The sequence below is a fragment of the Nyctereutes procyonoides genome, unplaced genomic scaffold (genome assembly GCF_905146905.1).
Source record: "Nyctereutes procyonoides isolate TBG_1078 unplaced genomic scaffold, NYPRO_anot_genome, whole genome shotgun sequence".
NCBI lineage: Eukaryota > Metazoa > Chordata > Mammalia > Carnivora > Canidae > Nyctereutes > Nyctereutes procyonoides.
Genome location: NW_026575048.1, coordinates 35,236,180 through 35,258,537, shown reverse-complemented (window position 1 = coordinate 35,258,537; position 22,358 = coordinate 35,236,180). Strand labels below are relative to the sequence as shown.

Here is a 22,358-nt window from a genome sequence, read left to right as displayed (position 1 = left end):
CAGAGTGTCCATCTTTCTACTCATAACCACTGTCTACTAACTGCACTTCTTCAGCAAGACTGGGCCACTTTGGGGAAGGTAGAACCAAAGGGAGATTCCGTTCATAATCCTAGCAAAGGGCTTCCTTCCAGAGACCACCCACTGCCACAATCCCACAGTAAGGCAGGTATAACTAAATCACTACCCAATCAGGGGTAAGAAGACATTTCCCTTCCCAAATGAAGAACATGTTCAGCCCAGAGAATAGTCCCCACTAATGAAGTGAGGTGTTGATAACCATACAGAACAATGCCAGGCACCTGCCGTGGCCGAGAGTAAGGTGAGCAGGAATCTTTTCCACAACACAGACCCCATATAAGCACGGGGGCAAAAGCACCATTCTGCCCCGACCTGCTATCTTATTGTCAGGTCTACCCTGCTCTGCTACCTTACCTGATTCGAAAAGGTCAATGGTTGGCAAAAGTCCCCTCAGCCTCACCAAGTATTAAAAAAAAAGCTTTTTTTCTCAAGCTCCATATATACTCTAAGTTTCTGCCCGAGTTAGAACTTTCCACAGAGCCACAGAGTAACCCTCACCATTGCAGATATGAGCACACGTTTGTTCTCCGAACTAGAGCAAGACCTTAGGTTTCTTAGGGAAGAGACACCTTTAGCTCTCAAGCAGAAACAGGCAGCTACCATTCATGATAAGAGGGACGCAGATATGAGATAAGTTCTGCCAAAGGAAAAGAATGGAAAGGGTAATATCTGTCCCCGCCACACACACACACCCACCCAGTACCCAGCCCACAGCAGTTCAGGATCCACTGTCCACACCATGCTTCCTAAGTGCAGAGCAGTAGTACATCTTGTCACTGGGAGCAGCCTGGCTGTGCTAGCCAGAGAACAGGTGCTTCTGCAGGATGCTCTGCCTGGCCATGTGCAAGCCCCAGGCACACCTATGATCCCAAAGCATAAAAGAAATCTTGAGCTTCCCTGGAGCAGCTTTCTCCCAAGAGTATCCAGAAATGTCCAGCACGAACACGTTTCTTCCCACACACTCATTCCCGGTTCTGAGTAGTTCTTGCCCAGTCCTGCCTTCTTCCCGCTTTACCCCACACAGGGCACCAGCAACTTTTTGAGGCTTCTATGATTGCCCGCTTTATGGCTCGAGTCACAGTTAAATGTAAACAAGTACATACAACCTGTTAGAGGCAATCTCATTTGAAGTAACTACGGTTTGTTTGTGGAGAGCTGGCCAGATGACACTGATCAGTGGGTGGCACTTTTCACTCAGGCATGAGCAATTTGTTGTAAGGGCAGGAGGGTCATTGTTTGTTGCCCCTCCATTGAGACGGAATATTAAGCAAGTTCAACATCTTAATACATTTTTATGAATATTAGTACAAGAAATCAACGTTTTTCATAAACATGATTGATGCACTTGAGAAAAAGGCAGAAATCATGAAGACAAAAAATGGAGCTATTAGCCATTCTAAGATGTACCTAAGACAAGACGGGGGCCCCCATTGGAGCTCAGAGGCTTCACTAACAAGGCTTCACCCAGCTTTCTGTTTGCCTGGCCTCCATCTCTCATGCAGGACATCTCCGATCTCTGTTCTTACTCCTACACGGAATACGTTACCCAAAAATCACTTGTGTCCCTCCCCTACAGCAGTACATTTTTTGTTTTATTTTTATTTTTTTAAGATTTTATTTATCTATTCATGATAGACAGAGAGAGAGAGAGGCAGAGACACAGGCAGAGGGAGAAGCAGGCTCCACACCGGAAGCCCAACGTGGGACTTGATCCTGGGACTCCAGGATCATGCACTGGGCCAAAGGCAGGCGCCGAACCACTGAGCCACCCAGGGATCTCCACATTTTTGTTTTAAAAGAAATATACTACCTACCACCACTTTTATGTAAAAACCCTATTCCTCCAAATTACCAGTAACCCTCACCAATCAAGCAACTAGAACAATTCTAATTGCTGTGAACTGATACCATGGGTAGAGTAGCCATCAAAATGAAGCTCAAGGGATCCCTGGGTGGCGCAGCGGTTTGGCGCCTGCCTTTGGCCCAGGGCGCGATCCTGGAGACCCGGGATTGAATCCCACATCGGGCTCCCGGTGCATGGAGCCTGCTTCTCCCTCTGCCTGTGTCTCTGCCTCTCTCTCTCTCTCTGTGACTATCGTAAATAAATAAATAAAAAAAAACAACAACAACAAAAAAAAAAAACAAACAAAATGAAGCTCAAAAACCCACAGACTTGAGCAAATCAAAAGCTATAAACCAGTAAGTTTATCCCTTAAGAGAGAAAAAAAAATTTAACTTTACCTGTGACTATAGCGAATGGCTATCGTCAACCCAAGCTGTAATTAAAAAGAGAGGGAAAATGCATATTAAATAATATTAAAAGTATGATGAATTCACAGGAAAATTAACTTATTATGGTCCGTTATTTTTAAAACATTTCCTAAAATTTCCTACTGTTTATGCTTCATAAATAACACCTTTTAATGATAGATCTTTCATTTCAACATAGATCTTAAAAGATAGTCATATTTTGAAATGGTCTTAGAGACACCTAAAATATTTCATGTGTCTCTCATCTGGAAAGACTTTCCTGTTATAAGAGATTTTTTTTTTTTTTGCTTTTTTCCCCTTTTTTCTTTACATTTTTTTAATTGAATTTAAAAAAATTTTTATTGAAGTATAATTGGCAAATAAATTGTATATATTCAATGTATACAATATGGTGATTTGATATACATATACAGTGTGAAATTATTACTGTATGTTATCACATTAATTAACACATCCATCACTTCACATAGTTACCTTTTCTCTTCCTTTTTTTTTTTTTTTTTTTGGTAAGACCACTTAAGATCTACTTTCTTAGCAAATTTCGAGTATACAATACAGTATTGTTAACTATAGTCAACATGCTATGCCTTAAATCTCCAGAGCTTATTCATCTTACAACTAAAAGTTTATACACTCTAACCAACATCTCCCTGCTTCCCCCACCCCCAGCCCCCAGCAACCACCATTCTACTCCCTGTTTGTATGAGCAAAACAGGGCTCTTTCAGCTCTGAGACAAAGCCGTGAAAGGATGGGATTCAGTGTGTGGCTGATTCTGAAGTTTGCCATACCCGGGTCCCGGGAGTAGCCCTTTCTCTACCCTGTTGCCCCAGGAGTGCTGAGTAGAGACCAGGCCATGAGGGGGACTGATTACCCAGGCCAGAGTCTTGCCAGGCGATCTGTACAACTTTCACACTGATTCCATAAGCTCAAGGCCAGCAAACTGCACCTCTGAGGACAGCAAAGAGACTGAGCCCATACTACATATATGGCATCAAAAGAAAGTGCACAGGATCGCTGGACACAGCAACAAGCAGAGACCAAGGTGACACTGTGATTTCCTTTTTACTCTGTGAGAGTGTCATGGAAACCTCTCCAGCATAAGTGGGGATCCAATCATATGGCATGGACCTCAGCTAGTTCATGCAAGATCAGTAGCAGATTCCAGAAGAGTCAGGCCACACGAGTTCAACTGCTGACTGCATGGGCATCAAGTTATTTAAACTCTCAGAGCCACAGTGTCTGCAACTATATAATGGGCAAATAATTATTTTCTCATGTAAGGATTAAGCAGTTTTTCTATTTTTGTGTGCATGCACATGCATGTGCACACTGCTTATAGATATAGGTAGGAAAAACTCTGTAAATAGTAACTACCACTACTACCATTATATATAGGCAATACCCCATTTACGAAAATGTTTTCATTTTCCAAATTTTTTTTAAAGATTTTATTTATTTACTTACTTTAAGAGACAGAGAGAAAGAGACTGCAGAGCAGAGGAACAGAGGACAGAGGAAGAGATTCCCAGCCGACTCCCTGCTGAGCGCAGAGTCCAACTCAGGGCTTGATCCCACAACCCTGAGATCATGACCTGAGCCAAAATCAAGAGTTGGATGCTCAATTGACTAAGCCACTCTTCATTTTCCAAAATTTAATTTCTAAATTAATTTTTGGAACTTAGAAAGTATCATGTAAAAATGATCAGCCTCAATCATGCCTATATATGTCTCATCAACTCACTGTGGCTGAACTATGGCACTACTAGTTTAAGGAACTGAGAGCAGTTAAAAATCCAAGCATCATCTGGGCAAAAGTCTACCTAAGGTGAACTCTTACATCCCCAACACATCACTGGCAGTTTCCTGATGTCGGCTCCACTGGTAGTGGGGTGGGGAGATTATTTCCATGGGGTTTTCCTGGACCCTGGATGACACAAGGGTCCCTGGGCAGAGGAGGGTGGAAGGGGTGATGAAGAGGCAAGGAGAGGGAGAATTGGAAAAAGTAAAATCATTGGGATGAATATAATATTATATGTCAACTATACTTCAATTAAATTTAAAAAAAAAAAGAAAGAAAGGAAACCCAACATCTCTGTCTAGCTAGACACATTGCAGAATCCCTCAACTATTGTCAGAATAGCTCAGCTCCCAAATGATTCAGCTGTATGTTATCACTATGCATACCCCAAATGCAGAACCGACATCAGTGAACCATCAGGACTCAGAAAGGATAGGCTTAATTTTACAAAAAGATTATCTAGAAGTGAAGGCGTGAAATATAGAACATCAAGTTGATTTCACATCACATTCGCCTGAATATATACAATTGTCTATCAACTAAGTCAGGAGTATAGTTTTTTGAGATTTAAGCCAAACGAAAAAGGAAGATGCCTCAGGGATAATCAAGAATTTAAAGAACAAGGAGGAAATTATTTAGGAAGGAAATAAAAACAGAAACTGCAGCCAAAAGGTCAGGATGAGTAATTTACGATTTCACATGCCATGTAATTTTACATTTCCTGGAGTTAAAAAGTTCTGGCTTACAGTTAGGCTAATTATAAGATAATTTTACTAACTGAATATTTTGATAAGCTTTAGAGTACTCCTTAATTTGTGGCTTTTCCACAGTTGAAAGATATGACTTTGCTGGAGCAGGGAGAGAAAATGGGCATGGAAGAGACAAAAATAAAAAAGCAGAGGAAGTTTTTGGTGATGGCCGTGTTGGTTAAAAGGAGCTGGGTGATAAATCCTTCAGAGAGATAAATTTCAATTAAGCACTTTTATTCATATTTTCCTGGCTTCAGAATCAAATATGTTCTGTTGTCATTTTTAAAAGGACATCTTTGTGAAGGAAGAAAGTACAAATCATGGAGTCACCAGACCAGCCATGGCATCCCGCACGGCTCTGTGTGAACAGGCCAGGTAAAGACATGCTAGGGAACAAGATGATCCGAACCCCAAGCAAAGGGATTGGATCCAATTAGGCAGCCCTGACAAGATGCTGGAACAGTGTAGAGAAGTCCTAATAGGCCTTGCCATGACATCTCAGGTTGGAACATGAGTCAGGAGACTCTTTATGTCTGCTCTTCTTCACTCCTACATATTATCTGGCCCTAGAGAAAGCAGGGGAGGTAGACAATTCTCTGAGGTTTCTATACCATAGCAAATACAAGATAAAGGCAACTGTGTAATCTGCTGAGAGTTGGGCCAGAGATAATCTTCTTCCCTGGCATTAGGAACCTAGCTAGATAGGCTTCTCTGAGCCCCCGCCCTGCTAAGAAGCATCAGCAACTCGTAAATGCTTTAAACAAGTCTCACTACTGCCTGTGTCTGCACAGACATGCATGCAACCTGCGCATGTGCACACTTTATGACTGATTTACACACGCATAGGCATGCAGATATACACACATGTGCACACTTAGACCCAATACACACATGTGTGCTCTCACACTTTTGCATGCATATGCATTTCCACTTGCACATATGCATGCACACGTACAGCACTCATGTGTGCACATATCCCAACAAGCATGTGTTATGTGCACACATCCATGCACACATGCTTACACAGTACTCAGATGCAAACATATGTATGCACTGGCACATATGCACATACACACATTCATGCAGAGGTGCACACATGCACTTACCCACGTGCACAGAGATGCTTTGGCATTCAGAGAGGCCCAGAGAGCCCCCTGAGACAAAGGGAGGCCTCAAACAATTGACCCTTTTGTTGCTGGTCTCAGCAGGAACCCAGAAGAGAGAGAGGAGAGAGGCAGAGGGGTTGGCCCCCTGACCCCAGGCCAGCCAGGGCTGAGGCCCAGGGACATGGAGGTCAGCTGGAATTTTGTGCTGGTGCCCTCCCTGGAGAACAACCCCCTCAGAACATACTGTAAGTATTGCCAGAATGCATTTAACAAACTCCCACTCAGAGTACTTCTTTTCAGATTTACACAATTTGTTAATAACAAAATTAAATCACATTTTAATGGCAAGGAAAGAGTAATTTAACATTTTTCAAAATGTCCACCAGTTACAAAAACCTTTTTCCTGCTGCTTTGCCCTAAAAATGCTCCTTTTTTGGAACAGCTGACTAAGGCAGCTGTTTTGTATCAAGTCTGAGGGTTTTCTATATGACCCAGGGAGCTCAGACAACAGGCAGACCTTGCTGCATTAAAGAGTAATCCGAGAATAATTTGCCATAAAACCCCCCGAAGTGCGCCAGCTGTAGCTGGATACGCCCTATAAAGCACCATGTAGACTGCATGGATCTTGTAAAATAATCATAATAATTTTAGAAAACAGATTTTTAAAACACCTTTAAAAAAAATTTTTAAGGAAATAAATGGACGGCACTGTCTTAGCAGGGCACTTCCCTTATGTGGGTTCCCTTCCCTGTCCACAGGTTGTCACTAAGCATCTCTTCCTAATGCCCACTTGACCAAGAGTGCCTGTGTTGTTGCGAATCCCCCTTACAGGTCCACTGTGCTTCGTGTTTATGATGTGCTGTCACACACACAAGGCAGCTGGGGGCAGGTAAGGAGGAAGAGTCCATCAAATGCCGGCCCCAAAGTGACCCAGCTGGTGAGTGGTGATGCTCCAAGTCTGGGTCGAGAACTTTCTAGACTAGGGTGATATGCTGGCCAGGGTTGGGTCCAAGAACCATATCCTTTCACAGGATCAGCTACCAACCTGCCACAACCCTGATACTAGCACTCCCTATTCCTCATGAAAAGGTGTAAACCAAAGGCTTTCGTATGAAAACTCCCACATTGTAAACTGATTTGAATATTTTTCAAATAATGTGAGCCAAACAAAACATATCAGTGGAATTTGGCCAGGGGGCCACCAGTCTGCAACCTCACTTTATACCTTTTCATACTGCCAAGCCTTTCCTTGGGTTCTCAAATCTTCCAATCTGAATTAATTAGTTTGTGACAAATCTAGAAAAAGCTTTCATGTTATTCATGAGTCTTCTTTCCTTTCTTATAATTATGCGAAACTTTTTCTTTAGTTTATTTCTTTTTAAATTTCATGTGTCCGGGATCCCTGGGTGGCGCAGCAGTTTAGCGCCTGCCTTTGGCCCAGGGCGCGATCCTGGAGACCCGGGATCGAATCCCACGTCAGGCTCCCGGTGCATGAAGCCTGCTTCTCCCTCTGCCTGTGTCTCTGCCTCTCTCTCTCTCTCTCTCTCTCTGTGACTATCATAAAAAAATAAAAATAAATTTCATGTGTCCAAAGGGTCTATCACAAAATCAAAAAGAAAAACTTGTTGTTTGCTTTCTTCCTGCACTTTTCAACTATCCCTTCCCCTTTTATGGGAAATAAGGAAGAGGAGCCTAAAGGGGTGAAGAAGGGGCATGGTGTGGACAGAATCCCACACAGAGCCATGGTGTGCTGACACCAGGAAGCCAGCAAAGGGAGAAAGTAATCCACCAAATGGGTCCTTAACTCCTTCCCTGGCTGTCTTTCCAGCACTGTTCTCTCCTGATAATAGCAGGACCCCATGCTCCCCATAAAAGCACCCTCCAAGGCTGCTCTTTTCACAGGCATCACCCCAGATCTTCCTGGCCTCCGATGCCTGATTCTCAAACCTATGCCATACATGCCACAACTCACTAGTCCTTAGCCTTGGGGTCTGTCTAGGGCTTTCTTAGGCACTTACTACATCCTCCAAAAAATTAACTGCGCTGAACAGATGCTAACGGTCAGCCACCATGAGCTCTGTGGTCAAGTTCCCTGGTTTTTCTTGCCTTTTCCTCAATGTAAAATGGGGTTGTGTTAGATTAATTTAGATTTAAGAGATGAGGACTAGCAAGGATCCTTGTCTCACAGGAACCTGTGAGAAATGCGAATTCTTCAGCCCTAATCCTACTGAATCAGAAACTCTGGGGGTGTTTTAGCCATTCCTCCAGGGGTAGGTTTAGAAGCACTGAATGAGATGATACATGGAAAGAATGTAGCAATATGCTTGGCATGATGACTATTACTAACTGCCATGATGATGATGATGATGATGATAATGATGATGATAACACATAGTAAAGCTATTTTCATTTTACATGCTTTTGATGTCCTTTCAGTCTACACTCAACTTCAGGGATTGTCATCTCTGGGAGTTCAGGCAGGCTCATGGGCAGGCCTGAGGTTATGTTTTGGGAAATGAGGCCTCCTGGAGCTCCCAGGTGAGCACCCACTCAGCAAGGAGAGGTGTGTGCACTTTGCTGAGACCCACTGTTTGCTGTGGGCCAGTATCCTGGAGGCCAAGGGTGAGCCTTACAGGCTGCAGCTCTTCCCTTCCATATGCCATTCCCCTTGAAAGAGTGAGAAAACAGCAAGAAAGGCAGGAGGAAGAAAAACAGCAACATATTTTTCATTACTGAGCTTATTTTGTGATGTTATCCTTCCATGGTCCCTTAAAATTAAAAAAAAAAACACTTCAAAAAAAATCACAAAAAGAGACACTAAAGTTTAGGAAAAGAAAAAGACATGCATAATGTGTAGGATCTTTTCAGATTTGCCAGAAACCTAACAATTCAGATCTGAAACTCTCAAAACCTGATGTAAGAGATAAGTTGCTCTATCAATGGAAATTAACATACAACAAACATTGACATGTAGGCAGCGGTTGTTTAACCAACCTAAGAAAACAGGTTGTTTTTAAGACTCTAAGCCCCAAATGACTGAAAAGGTAAAAGCAATGATGGTGCTGTTCCTCATCGCTGTCCGCAAGAACCTGAGCCAGACGCTATCTTTTTGGACTAAACATTACAACACTGCTTAAAAAACAAGTAGATGGGTTTTCACAAGGACTTACATTGGTCCTCATTTCATCCAAAATGAAAACATGTATTAGTCTCGAGTTGCTGCCCCACAGTTATAGCACCGTGGACCCATTCTGCTAGGCATTTTCCAGGGACCGAGCTCCGTGAGCTATGGGGCTCTGGCAGGTGGAGGAACCCCCTGCCCTCTATCTCAGTGCCCTCCTCTGCAGAGGTGACAGGAACTGTAGTCCCCAGGGGCCACAGGGGAGGAAGCTCTCAGGGTCTGGCAATGGTAAGGGCTTCAGGAGGCTGGCTGTTGTCTTTGTCGTTGTCATTAAGTGGCCACGGTCTATGTCACAGCACAGTGAATGTGCAGCAGGGCCTGATTCCTCTCTGTGTGCCTGGGACCCAGAGCTGGACAAACAGGGCTGCCAAATAGTCAGCTTCGCGAACAACTGAATTCACTCTAGGCAGTTCCTCTGATGCTTACAGTGTGTTCATGAATGTATTTTTTAGGTTATAGGTTTCAAACAAAATCATTGTGGATTTTGGTTTCTTTGCTTCTCTTGATATGAATGGTTGAGTATTCGATAATATCATAAACCACACCCTCTTTTCCTAGAAAGCCTAACTTCAATTTAAATCAGCATGACAGTGGACTTGGATTTTTGTGTGCAGCCTACATCACAGAATACCTAACCCAGGAAAGCTCTGGAACTTTCCATGGCAAATACTACTTAAGTGAAAACTTGATTATTAAGTCAAAGAGTTAGAGAGGCAAGGAGGAGGAGACTGAAGAGAAGAAAAGGAAATGTACAAGAGGGAAAAAAATAGGTGATGCCCTCAAACGCAGACAATAACAAAAATATTTGAGGGCATTTCTAGGGTGGATTTGGCGCTGTCAAATACAAGAAAATGAAAGACTGTTCATAGCCTGTCACAGGAGCTTAGAGATCCCACCATAGCTTGCTGACCCCCAGAGTCCCATCAGGATCAAGAGTAAAACTCCCAGGAAAGGATATTTCTTTTTAACATAAAATACAAAAACAGTTTTGAGGATTAGCTTGTTTCAAAGAAAGAAGGAGCTTTATTTTTTTTTAAATTTTTATTTATTTATGATAGTCACACAGAGAGAGAGAGAGGCAGAGACACAGGCAGAGGGAGAAGCAGGCTCCATGCACCGGGAGCCCGACGTGGGATTCGATCCCGGGTCTCCAGGATCGCGCCCTGGGCCAAAGGCAGGCGCTAAACTGCTGCGCCACCCAGGGATCCCCAGTCTGGAGCTTTAGAATAAAGCTGCTATGGACACTCGTGTGCAGGAATTTGCATGAATGTAAGTTTTCCTTTCTGTAAGCTAAATGGCATATAATTCCTATATATATTTCATTAGATTTACTCCTGAGCATTTCTTTTTTCTAAAAGCAATTGTAAATGGTATTGTTTTTTCAAGTGTTCACATATTTATTGTTAATATATAGAAATGCAATTGATTTTTGTATGTTTATCTTGTATTCTGCAACATTGCTAGATTCACTTATTAGTTCGAGGAGTTTTTTTTATAGGCTTCATGGACTTTCTATGTAGACAATCATGTCATTTGCAAGTAGAGTCAGTTTTACTTCTTCTATTCTTATCTATACACCCTTTTCTCTTTGTAGTGAGAGCAGACATCCTTGCCGAACAAGGCAAGTTTAGTGAGGAAGCATTTAGCCTTTGTCATCAGGTATAATGGTATCTACAGTTTCTTTTGTAGATGGTTTTTCAAGTTGAAGTTCCCTTTTATTCTTATTTTTCTGAGAGTTCTCATCATGAATGGAGGTTGAATTTTGCCAAATACTCACTTAAAAACATCTATATTCCTTCTAAGTACCCCATACCATCTCCTTTAATTTTTACCAAAAAATATTACACAAAACAAATGTAAAAAACAGGTCCTCTGTCCACATATATAGAGAGCATAGGCTATATAGAGATGAAGCTTTTCATAAAACATGATCACAACTGTTAAAAAAAGTGTAGTAGACTCACTGTAAAAAGAAACACAACATATTTTAAGTGAAAAACAAAAAAAAAACAAATCAACTGCAGATACAATGTAAATATATATGTGTTGAGACAATAGTTGATATTAGATGATTGTTTATATAATTATAAGGAAAGAAGTCTGGAAGATTAACTACCAAATTATTGGGTGGGAAGGGACGGTATAGAAAAGGAGCTTCACTTTTTTAAACTCTTGTTTAGTGTATAAGTTGAATGTTTTAACATAAGCTGGTAGTGAATGGTGAGTTTCAAAAAATATCTAATAAAGAAAAACTATGGGGAAAAATAACACTGCAATATGCTATAAACCATGTGCATTTTTGTATGCCTGGATGTGATTTCTATCTTAAGATGCCATCTTTGTCAGCCTAAAACATGAATGCCTTGGCAGAGAGGTATTATTAAACTATGTTCCAACTTTACTCATATTCACACTGGATAAAAAGGACAAAAATTTAAAACAAAGACTCAAGAAAGTAGGTAAAAGAGGCTGGTGGCTCAGTCTGTTAAGCATTCAACTCTATTTCAGCTCAGGTCAAGATCTCAGGGTCATGAGATTGAGCCCTGCATTGGGATCCATGCTAGGCATGGAATCTGCTTGAGATTCTCTCTCTGTCCTTCCCTATTCTCACCTCCTCTCTGAAAAGGAAGGAAGGAAGGTAAGTAAAAGACCATGGCTATAATCTCTTGCAAATAAGCTTGTCATCCCCACCCCAAATTCTCACAAAGGTTCCATGTTATGATTTGAATTTTTAGATCAGTATAATCTAAAGGGGATAACCTCAGACTTTGATGTCAGAGAAGTAAATTTGTCTAAAATGATGGATGTGAGAGAAGCAGTGACTAATATGTCTGCACACACACACACCCAGCACAGAAGGATAAAGACATCTTTCTTCTTTTCCCCTGCCTCAGACCAGGTTAATGGAAGGACACAACTAGACAAAGAGAGTCCTTCTGAAGTGTGATCATGTGGTCACAGAGAAGAAATGGAGCAGAAGACACAAGAGTAAAAACACCTTCACTGGTTTATAGACATTGCTATGACCCATCATTGCTTCATTGGGAGACAGAAGAAACATTCTGAGTTTTCTCAGTATTTCTAGGAACAATACTCCAGAGTGTCTTCTCTTTCTCTGAAGAGAAAGAACAAACTTCTCAAAGAATAACCAATTCAAATGACACAGCTAAGGGGAGACCAGCACATACAATGGCTATCAGTGAGGTGCGAGACCAATGTGAAGTGCCACCTTGACCCAACAAAGACCCAAACACAAACCTAGCACTTGAAGTGGGTGCTACTTAGACTGTAATGCACTGGCACTCCGAATTGGGATGGAAGTAGAGTGTGAAAAGCTTAGTAAATAAAAAACTCTGAAAGATATAAAAGGGAAAGTCACAAAATAATATTAGAAATACCGAACTTAGAGAAAAATATTCAACCTCATCAGAAACCTCTCAAATGGAAATTTAAACAGTGAGACAGTACAAGTTGGGATTACCCATGGTAAGGTCTCCCCAAAGACTCCACCTGAATTCCAATCACAGCTTCAGCATTTCTGAACCATATGACCTTAGGCAAATGACTCAATCTTTCTGTGCCTCAGTTTCTCTGCTCTAATCTGAGAATATCAATTGTTACTGTCTCAGGTGATGCACTCAAAGCACTCTACAAAGTTAGCACAAAATGAGCATTCAGTATCTGTTAGTCATTGTTGATAGTAATAGGAATTATCTAGAAAAAAACAGTCTGGTAATAACAAATGCCAGTAGTGGAAGGAGCACATTCACACCTGTTGGCATAGCCCATTTGGAAGACAATTTGACAAAATGGATCAAGGAGTCATGACACTATTAATACCTTCAGATTGTCCCTAAGGAAATAATGTAAAAGAGAAAACCCAAAGATGAACACTAAAGTCCTATGTACAAAGATAAAAAAAATTTTGAAATAATGTAAATACTAAAATTACAAAAATAATTAAGTCAATACAACACTTTAACTCAATATTTTGTTGCCACTAAAACTTAAAATTAAAAAAAAAACACATAGCAACAAGGGATACAAGCTCAGGATGTAGTATAAAAAAGGCAGAACATAAGCAATAAGCATTTCAACACTGAGGTTACAACCACATAAAAAAGTAAAGCATCCTCATCCTCAGTTCACCCACCTAACCACTCTTTAGCCCCAGTCAATATCTTCAGATTTAAAAAAAAAAAAAACTCCAAATGAGTTGCTCTAAGCCCTGCTCCTTCCCATTAGCCCCTTGCCACCTCCTTGAGAATGTCACTTTTCCTCACAGAAAGTACAGCAAGAGCTTTTCAAGGGGTTGCCTTACTTCAGATGAAAAATTAGAAATGATCACACCAGGGAATCTTGTGGAAGTCCCACGTGGGACTCCCAATGGGCCTGTGATAAAACCAAGATTCTAAGGTTACCTCACCTGCCTCTTTGCCCCTTTTTTCAACCATTCTATCTCTTTCATTCCTATCCAGGATATAAAATCACCATAGACTCCCAAACAGTGTACTGTTTCACTTCCTTTCATATTCCATCCCATCTCCCTCAATGCTCTTCTCTCCTCATTCACTTTTGAAAACTCCCACTCATCCTATACACTCCTTGAGATATCACAATGCCTAGGAGGCTTCTATATCCCACTCTGGCTTTTATCAGTTCATCATCTGGCTACTTCTGCATGGTATATGCAAGGGCTACTACCTTTACACCGATCTCTTCCCACCATTCTGCAAGCTCTTGGAGGATGGAATATTTATCTTCCATCTCATGCCTAGTCTAGTATCAGATGTACAGGAGGTCAGTGAGCATTTGCTTAAAGTATGGGCTTTATATTTGTATTTCATTTTTTTCTTTAATGTGTTTATGCAGTTGTCTATGTTTCTAACTCACATCAAATCTGTATTTTCCCCCTAGACTTGGACAGCCAACAGAACAGCCAACCCAGTGGCCTCTATGTTCTGATACAGCCACATACCAGCCAAGAACATTATGTATCCTCACCGTGGTGAGGGAGACATGTCTGTATAAGCACCCAACTGGGTTATTTTTCCAAGAACCTAAGAAAAGATTACAGGATGAAATGTACACCAAAGATCCTAATTGCTATTTTAAAAAAGTCAAGAGAGAAAAGAGCAAAACAATATCCTCAAAACTCAGAAGACTGTTTGGATGTCTTCAAACTTTAATCTGACATGTTTGTTTCACCAGCATGACCATTGCATTGCTTTGGTTCAATGGCCACTGATGACAAAGTTGTATTATGTTTTTCTACGTTGAAAACAGTCCATTTAATGCATGTGAAATGCAGGTTTTCAAATCCATCATCAATGTTTATAAAAAGCCCATTGTGTACAAGACACTGAGGAGGGCATAAAGAGGTACATGGCATTGTCCCTGAGCTCAGAAAGCACAGCATAAACCAAGAAAATAGTTTCACTACCCACTGTGTGAAGTGCCAGGTTCTAGGAGTTCATGGGAGGGTGATCTTGCTGTAAGAGAGACTGATCAAGAAACCTTCACAAAGGAGCTGGGGCTTGATGTGGGTCTCACGGAAGTGGCAGGATTCACATAGCTATGGAGAATAGGGGAGGGCATCATGTGAGGACCTCAGCATCAGCAATAGCTTAGCAGTAAGGAATTTGAGTGAGTCAGGAAGTTTGGGCAATACTACTACACCTCTGGGCAGCATCCACTGAGAACTTTCCATAAGTCAAATATGGTGCCAAGTGCTGCAGAAGCATCACTTCATCTAAGCCTATCAACAACTCTGAGAAGAAAGCATGACTTCTCCCATTTTTGGTTGGGGAGAGGAATATTCAGAAAGTATGCTACTTTGCTTAAGGTCACTTGGCTATCAGGTGATTGCCTGGGTATATCTGGGACTGGAGTATGGTTGGTCTTGAGTACAATGTTAGACATTGCGAACGTGATCCTGGTGACAATCAAGAGATACTAAATGAGGTAGGGACAAACTCTGTGATGTTTCTGAAAAATTCATCTTGGCCTTTGCATAAGAAGAATTGGAAGAAAAAGAAGCAAAGAGAGAAAGCTTTGTTTTAATGTGCTATATTTTTGTCCAAAGATTCCTTTTATCCTTTGTTGATGAATAACCAATTCAGAAATAGTAAATTAAATAAAACACCCATTTTGGGGGGAGTGGGTTAAGGTTGTCACTGTCCTTTTCCATCAGGCCTAACTCCTCTCAGCTGAGTGCTGTGGAGCAAGCTCTGAGACTTCTGGAATACTTGGCATTCATTATCTCTCCTCTCCTCCACATCTTCCTGTCACTGGAAATGCCCAGAAACATGACCCAGGATTCAGTCAACCATAGGAGGAAACAGAAATCATACTGCTACCAAGGAAATTAATGTTCTTCAAGATTCCAAGAAAATCCTTAAGAAGGGCCCAAGACATTTCTCACTAGGACCTCAGAGCAATGTATAGGGGTACAAGGACCTTTGATGCAGCATTATCTCTAAAAGTGAAACTTTGAAAATAATATAAATATCTATGAGGAGGGGTTTGGTTATAGTGGACTACTATTAAAAAGTTTGATGAAGTTGTCTATATGTTCACTTGGAAAGATCTCCAAGAAGTAATGTTGGGTGAAAAAAGGAGGCAGAAATTCACTTCTGGTATGGTAATGTAAGCTCTCTCCAAATCCACCCTCCCACAGATCACAGCTATAAACTTTAGGCAAAATACACAAAACAACTACTGAGAATTCTGGAGAGTAAAAACAAACAGATTATAGAGTAGCAACTGGCACAGGGTGAATTTCCCAAATTTTTTTCCTGGATTTTTTTTTTTTTCCCTGAAAGCCAGCCAAGGGTGAGGAGTAGTGCAGTATAGGTGGCTAAAATTGAGAGAAAACCTGTTGTCTTTCTGCCTAAAGAACCTAGAGAAATAAGTAAAGGCAACTGTTGTCACAAGAGTATGAGGAGGAATCTTTGAGAAGCAAGAGTAGAAAAGGATACCCTAAGTCGGTGCATGAACTCTGGATGAATCTCCAGAGCATGCACTGGAGGGACAAAGCAGTGCAGGAAAGGCTTAAAGTATGAAACTGAGACAAACCCATGGAAGATAAGACAAAGCTCAAGGTTAGGCCTTGAGTCTAACCAGTTTAATTCAAACCACCAACTTTCTTCAGAAGAATATATAGAGTCCCCAAAATATAATACCCACAATGTCCAGGATATAATCCAAAGTTACTCATTTTATGAAGAACCAGGAAAATGTGACTATAATAAATGTCTACCCTAAAATGATCCAGATATTGAAATTATAAGATAATATTTCAAGAAAATATTACAGCTGATCCTTAACAATGCAGGTGTTAAGGACATCAATCCCCTCCACAGTTGAAAATCCACATAAAACTTTTGATTCCCCAAGACTTAATTACTAATAGGTTACTGTTGACTGAAAGCTTTACCAATAACATAAACAGTCAATTAATATATATATTGTATGTTATATGTACTATATATTGTATTTTTACAATAAAGCAAGCTAGAGAAAAGAAAATGTTAAAAAAATCATAAGGAAGAGGGGGATCCCTGGGTGGCGCAGCGGTTTGGCGCCTGCCTTTGGCCCAGGGTGCGATCCTGGAGACCCGGGATCGAATCCCACGTCAGGCTCCCAGTGCATGGAGCCTGCTTCTCCCTCTGCCTGTGTCTCTGCCTCTCTCTCTCTCTCTGTCTCTCTGTGACTATCATAAAGAAATAAAAATTTTAAAAAAATCATAAGGAAGAGAAAATACATTTACAGTACTGTATTGTACTTTTTTATACCCATATATAATTAGATCTATACCATTCAAATCCATGTTGTTCAAGGGTCAACTCTATAACCATACCCCATGAGGTCAAGAAACATATGCTCTGATTAATGAAAATATAGGAAATTTCAGCAGAGAAATAGAAGATAAAAACAGAAACAAATGAATAAAAATTTTAGTATGGAATCACACAATATCTGAAAATATAACAGGCTTATGAATGGGTTTAACAGCAGAAAGGAAATGCCCAAAGAGTCAGTGAGCTTGAAGATAGATTAATATAAATTATCCAAAAGAAAAAGAAAAAAAGGGGATCCCTGGGTGGCGCAGCGGTTTGGCGCCTGCCTTTGGCCCAGGGCGCGATCCTGGAGACCCGGGATCGAGTCCCATATCGGGCTCCCGGTGCATGGAGCCTGCTTCTCCCTCTGCCTGTGTCTCTGCCTCTCTCTCTCTCTCTGTGACTATCATAAAATTAAAAAAAAAAAAAAAAGAAAAAAGAAAAAAAGATTTTAAAAAACAAACATCAAAGAAGATATAAAATAGAGATACTCTATGTTCTTTTTTTTTGATGCTCTATGTTCTTGTATCAGAAGACTCACTATTGTTAATATGTTAGTTCTTAAGATCCCCATACAAGCACAATTAAGTTCCCAAGAAGTTATTTTATACATGTTGACAAATTGATTCTAAAAAATATATTAAAAGGCACAGGACCTAGAAGAGCCAAAAAACGATGAAGAACAACAAACCTGAAGAACTCCTACTATTCAATTTCAAGATTACAATAATTAAGATAGAATAATATTGGAGAAGTAGACACATAGGTCAATGAAACTGAATAGAGAGCTCATAAATAGTTCCCCATAAATATAGTCAACTGAATTTTGATAAAGCTGCAAAAGCAATTCAGCTAAGAAAAGGATCATTTTTTTGATAAATGGGGCTGGAACAGTTAGGCATCTATATGCAAAAAACAAAACAAAAAAGTAAGACACTGACGTTAAATGCTAAACAAAATTAACTTAAAATGGGTCACAAACCTAATGTAAAATGCAAAACCATGGGAGCACCTGGATGGCTCAGTCGGTAAATCATCTGGTTTCAGCCCAGGTCATGATCCCAGCGTCCTGGGATTGAGTCCCATATCAGGCTCCCTGCTCAGTGGGGAGCCTGCTTCTCCCTCTCCCACTCCCCCTGCTTGTGCTCTCTGTCAAGTAAATAAATAAAATCTTTTAAAAAATAAAATAAAATCCAAAGCCATGAAACTATTGGAAGAAAACATAGGAGAAAATCTACATAACCTTGGTTTGTGATGAGTTTTAGACACACCAACAAAAACATAATCCGTAAAAGAAAAATAAATCAATTGAACTTTATTAAAATTTAAAACTTCTGTTCTGTCAAAGACACTTTGTTAAGAGAATAAAAACCATAAATTAGGAGAAAATTTTTGCAAAACTTCTCTGATAATGGACTGATATCCAAAGAACTCTAAAACTCAATAATAAAACAATTCAACTTAAAAATGGGCAAAATAGAAATCAGTGGCATTTCTATATACTAACAATGAAACTGAAGGAACAGAAATTAAGGAGTCGATCCCACTTACAATTGCACCCAAAAGCATGATAACACCTAGGAATAAACCTAACCAAAGAGGCAAAGGGTCTATACCCTAAAAACTATAGAACACTTCTGAAAGAAATTGAGGAAGACACAAAGAGATGGAAAAATATTCCATGCTCATGGATTGGAAGAATTAATATTGTGAAAATGTCAATGTTACCCAGGGCAATTTACACGTTTAATGCAATCCCTATCAAAATACCATGGACTTTCTTCAGAGAGTTGGAACAAATCATCTTAAGATTTGTGTGGAATCAGAAAAGACCCCGAATAGCCAGGGGAATTTTAAAAAAGAAAACCATAGCTGGGGGCATCATAATGCCAGATTTCAGGTTGTGGTCATCAAGACAGTGTGGTACTGGCACAAAAACAGACACATAGATCAATGGAACAGAATAGAGAATCCAGAAGTGGACCCTCAACTTTATGGTGAACTAATATTTGACAAAGGAGGAAAGACTATCCACTGGAAGAAAGCCTCTTCAATAAATGGTGCTGGGAAAATTGGACAGCCACATGCAGAAGAATGAAACTAGATCACTCTCTTGCACCATACACAAAGATAAACTCAAAATGGATGAAAGATCTAAATGGGAGACAAGATTCCATCAAAATCCTAGAGGAAAACAAGGCAATGCCCTTTTTGAATTTGGCCACAGCAACTTCTTGCAAGATACATCCATGAAGGCAAGAGAAACAAAAGCAAAAATGAATTATTGGGACTTCATCGAGATAAAAAGCTTCTGCACAGCAAAAGAAACAGTCAACTAAAACTCAACCTACAGAATGGGAGAAGATATTCAGATAAAGGGCTAGTATCCAAGATCTATAAAGAACTTATTAAACTCAACACCAAAGAAACAAACAATCCAATCATGAAATGGGCAAAAGACATGAACAGAAATCTCACAGAGGAAGACATAGACATGGCCAACAAGCACATGAGAAAATGCTCCGCATCACTGGCCATCAGGGAAATACAAATCAAAACCACAATGAGATACCACCTCACACCAGTGAGAATGGGGAAAATTAACAAGACAGGAAACAACAAATGTTGGAGAGGATGTGGAGAAAAGGGAACCCTCTTACACTGTTGGTGGGAATGTGAACTGATGCAGCCACTCTGGAAAAATGTGTGGAGGTTCCTCAAAGAGTTAAAAATAGATCTGCCCTACGTCCCAGCAATTGCCCTGCTGGGGATTTACCTCCAAAGATACAGATGCAGTGAAACACCAGGACACCTGCACCCCGATGTTTCTAGCAGCAATGTCCACAATAGCCAAACTGTGGAAGGAGCCTCGGTGTCCATCGAAAGATGAATGGATAAAGAAGCTGTGGTCTATGTATACAATGGAATATTACTCAGCCATTAGAAACGACAAATACCCACCATTTGCTTCGACGTGGAGGGACCTGGAGGGTATTATGCTGAGTGAAATAAGTCAATCAGAAAAGGACAAACATTATATGGTCTCATTCATTTGGGGAATATAAAAATTAGTGAAAGGGAATAAAGGGAAAGGAGAGAAAATGAGTGAAAATATTCAGCGAGGGTGACAAAACATGAGAGACACCTAACTCTGGGAAATGAACAAGGGGTAGTGGAAGGGGAGATGGGAAGAGGTTTGGGGTAACTGGGTGATGGGCACCGAGGGGGGCACTTGGCAGGATGAGCACAGGGTGTTATGCTATATGTTGGCAAATTGAACTCCAATAAAATTTTTTTAAAAAAAATAAAATAAAAATGGGCAAAAGATCTAAAGAGACACTTCACCAAATATATATATGTGTGTATATATATTCAGAGAGCAAATAAGCATATAAAAAGCTACTCAACTTCATATGTCATCAGGGAAATGCAAATTAAAACAATTAGATACAACTACACACCTATTAGAATGGCTAAAATCTAAAACACTGACAATAACTGTCAAAAATCCAGAGCAACAAGAACTTTCTCATGCATTGCCAGTGGGAATACAAACTGATAGAACCACTTTGGAACACAGCTTGGCAGTCTCTCACAAAGTTAGACATAGTTCTGCCATATAATTCGGCAATAGCACTCCTAGGTATTTGCCCAAATGATTTGAAGATTTGCATCCACACAAAAATCTGCGTGTAAATGTTTATAGCAGCTTTCTTTATAATTACCCAAAACTAGAGGCAACCAAGATGCCCTTCATTTGGTGAATGGACAAACTGGTACGTTTATACAGTAGAGTAGTATTCAGCAATAAAAGCGATGCAAAAACACAGATAAATCTTAAATGCATATTGTTAAGTGAGAGAAGTCAGTCTGAAAAAAGCTATACCCTATGTGATTACATTTACATGATATTCTAGAAAAGGTAAAACTATAAATGGTAGTCAGATTAGTGACTGCCAGATTTGGGGAGGGAAGAGAACTAATAGGTGAAGCATAAGGTATTATTTGGGGCTGGTGAAACTATTCTTATATATTCTGTAATGGTACATGAAACTATACATTTGTCAAAGCCCATAGAACTTACAACGCAGAGAATAAAACTTAATGTATGTAATTTTTTCAACCATGTAAAAGTTAAGGGGATTACAGAATGGAATTCAGACTGTGATCACAAAACCTATCAAAAACGTATAAAATGATAAAATGACCTCACTGAAGGAGGTGGGAGGTAAAGGTATTGAAGTAAGTACTTTGGAATTAAGTGTAGACTGTAAAACCAAAAGCAAAATAAATTGAACATAAGCATTGTACTCTGGATGATAAAATTGTTTCCCATAGGGGCATGAGTTAGCAGTTCTCAAACCACTATACACGTATACTGGAATTGAACAATTAAGTGAAGGGATGTCAAATGACTGAAGCTAGGTTTCTCACTATTGGAGCAGGAGGTTACAGATAAGGTAGGGGAAAAGTTTAGAATCATCTATGTGGTAATGGATTAGAGTCGAGACATCAGTATGAACTCTATTTTAGCTTAATATAGATATGTATATACACACCTTAGTATAAAAACATACATTTCTTTGCTCTGCCAACTGAGAAGACAAAGAAGTAACAACACTCTAGTAGCAACAAAAGTACTTAGCACTCAAATCTTGGTTTCTAAAACCATTCTCTAACAAAAAGAACCAGGAATCCTTGAAAAATGACTGATCCTAAAACTAGGGTACATGACCATGGGACCAGGGGTTTTGAGAGCCCAGCTTTAATGGATTGTACTTGAGGCAACAATCTGAGTAAAATCCAGCTTAGAAGGGATAAAATTCTTGGTATAAAATTTTGCATACAGATGCCTTATATTTTTTGGAACACAAGATCTGAAAGTGACTCATATATATATTATTCATCAGAGGTTCCTAATCATTCTGGGTATTCAACAACAATAGAAGAAAGAAAATTTTCCCTCAGACCCCAGTGTCCCTTTGTCCCATTCCCTTTCACTCTCATCTCCTAGACTCCCTTAATTCACACCTTCCCAGCAGCCATCATCTCACTCTGACATGAGTCATGACATGACAGCCGTCATGACACTCTGTCCTTCTACAACCCAATTCCAAATCTGGGCCAGCCCAATCATCCATTCCTCTACCAATGCCCCAAGTACTAACTCCATCATCACACTGCCTGGTCATAAATGTGCATTACACCACAGCAAGCCACTCAAGATGAGGTTTTCAACAATTTCTACAAACCCTCCTCTTCCTTACCTCTCTTTTTCCCACACTATCACCTTCTATGGCTGTAAACACTGAACATCCTCTTCCAAAGTTTCC

At 40.2% G+C, this 22,358-nt stretch overlaps 1 protein-coding gene across 1 annotated transcript in view; it reads right to left on the bottom strand.

Annotated features, from left to right (window-relative positions):
- The window catches only part of ACOXL (acyl-CoA oxidase like), a 351,472-nt gene that overhangs the window by 253,275 nt on the left and 75,839 nt on the right, over positions 1-22,358 (bottom strand). The window contains exon 10 of the mRNA XM_055327355.1: positions 2,320-2,354. Coding sequence (XP_055183330.1) covers positions 2,320-2,354 — 35 coding nt within the window. The remainder of the gene's footprint in view (positions 1-2,319; positions 2,355-22,358) is intronic.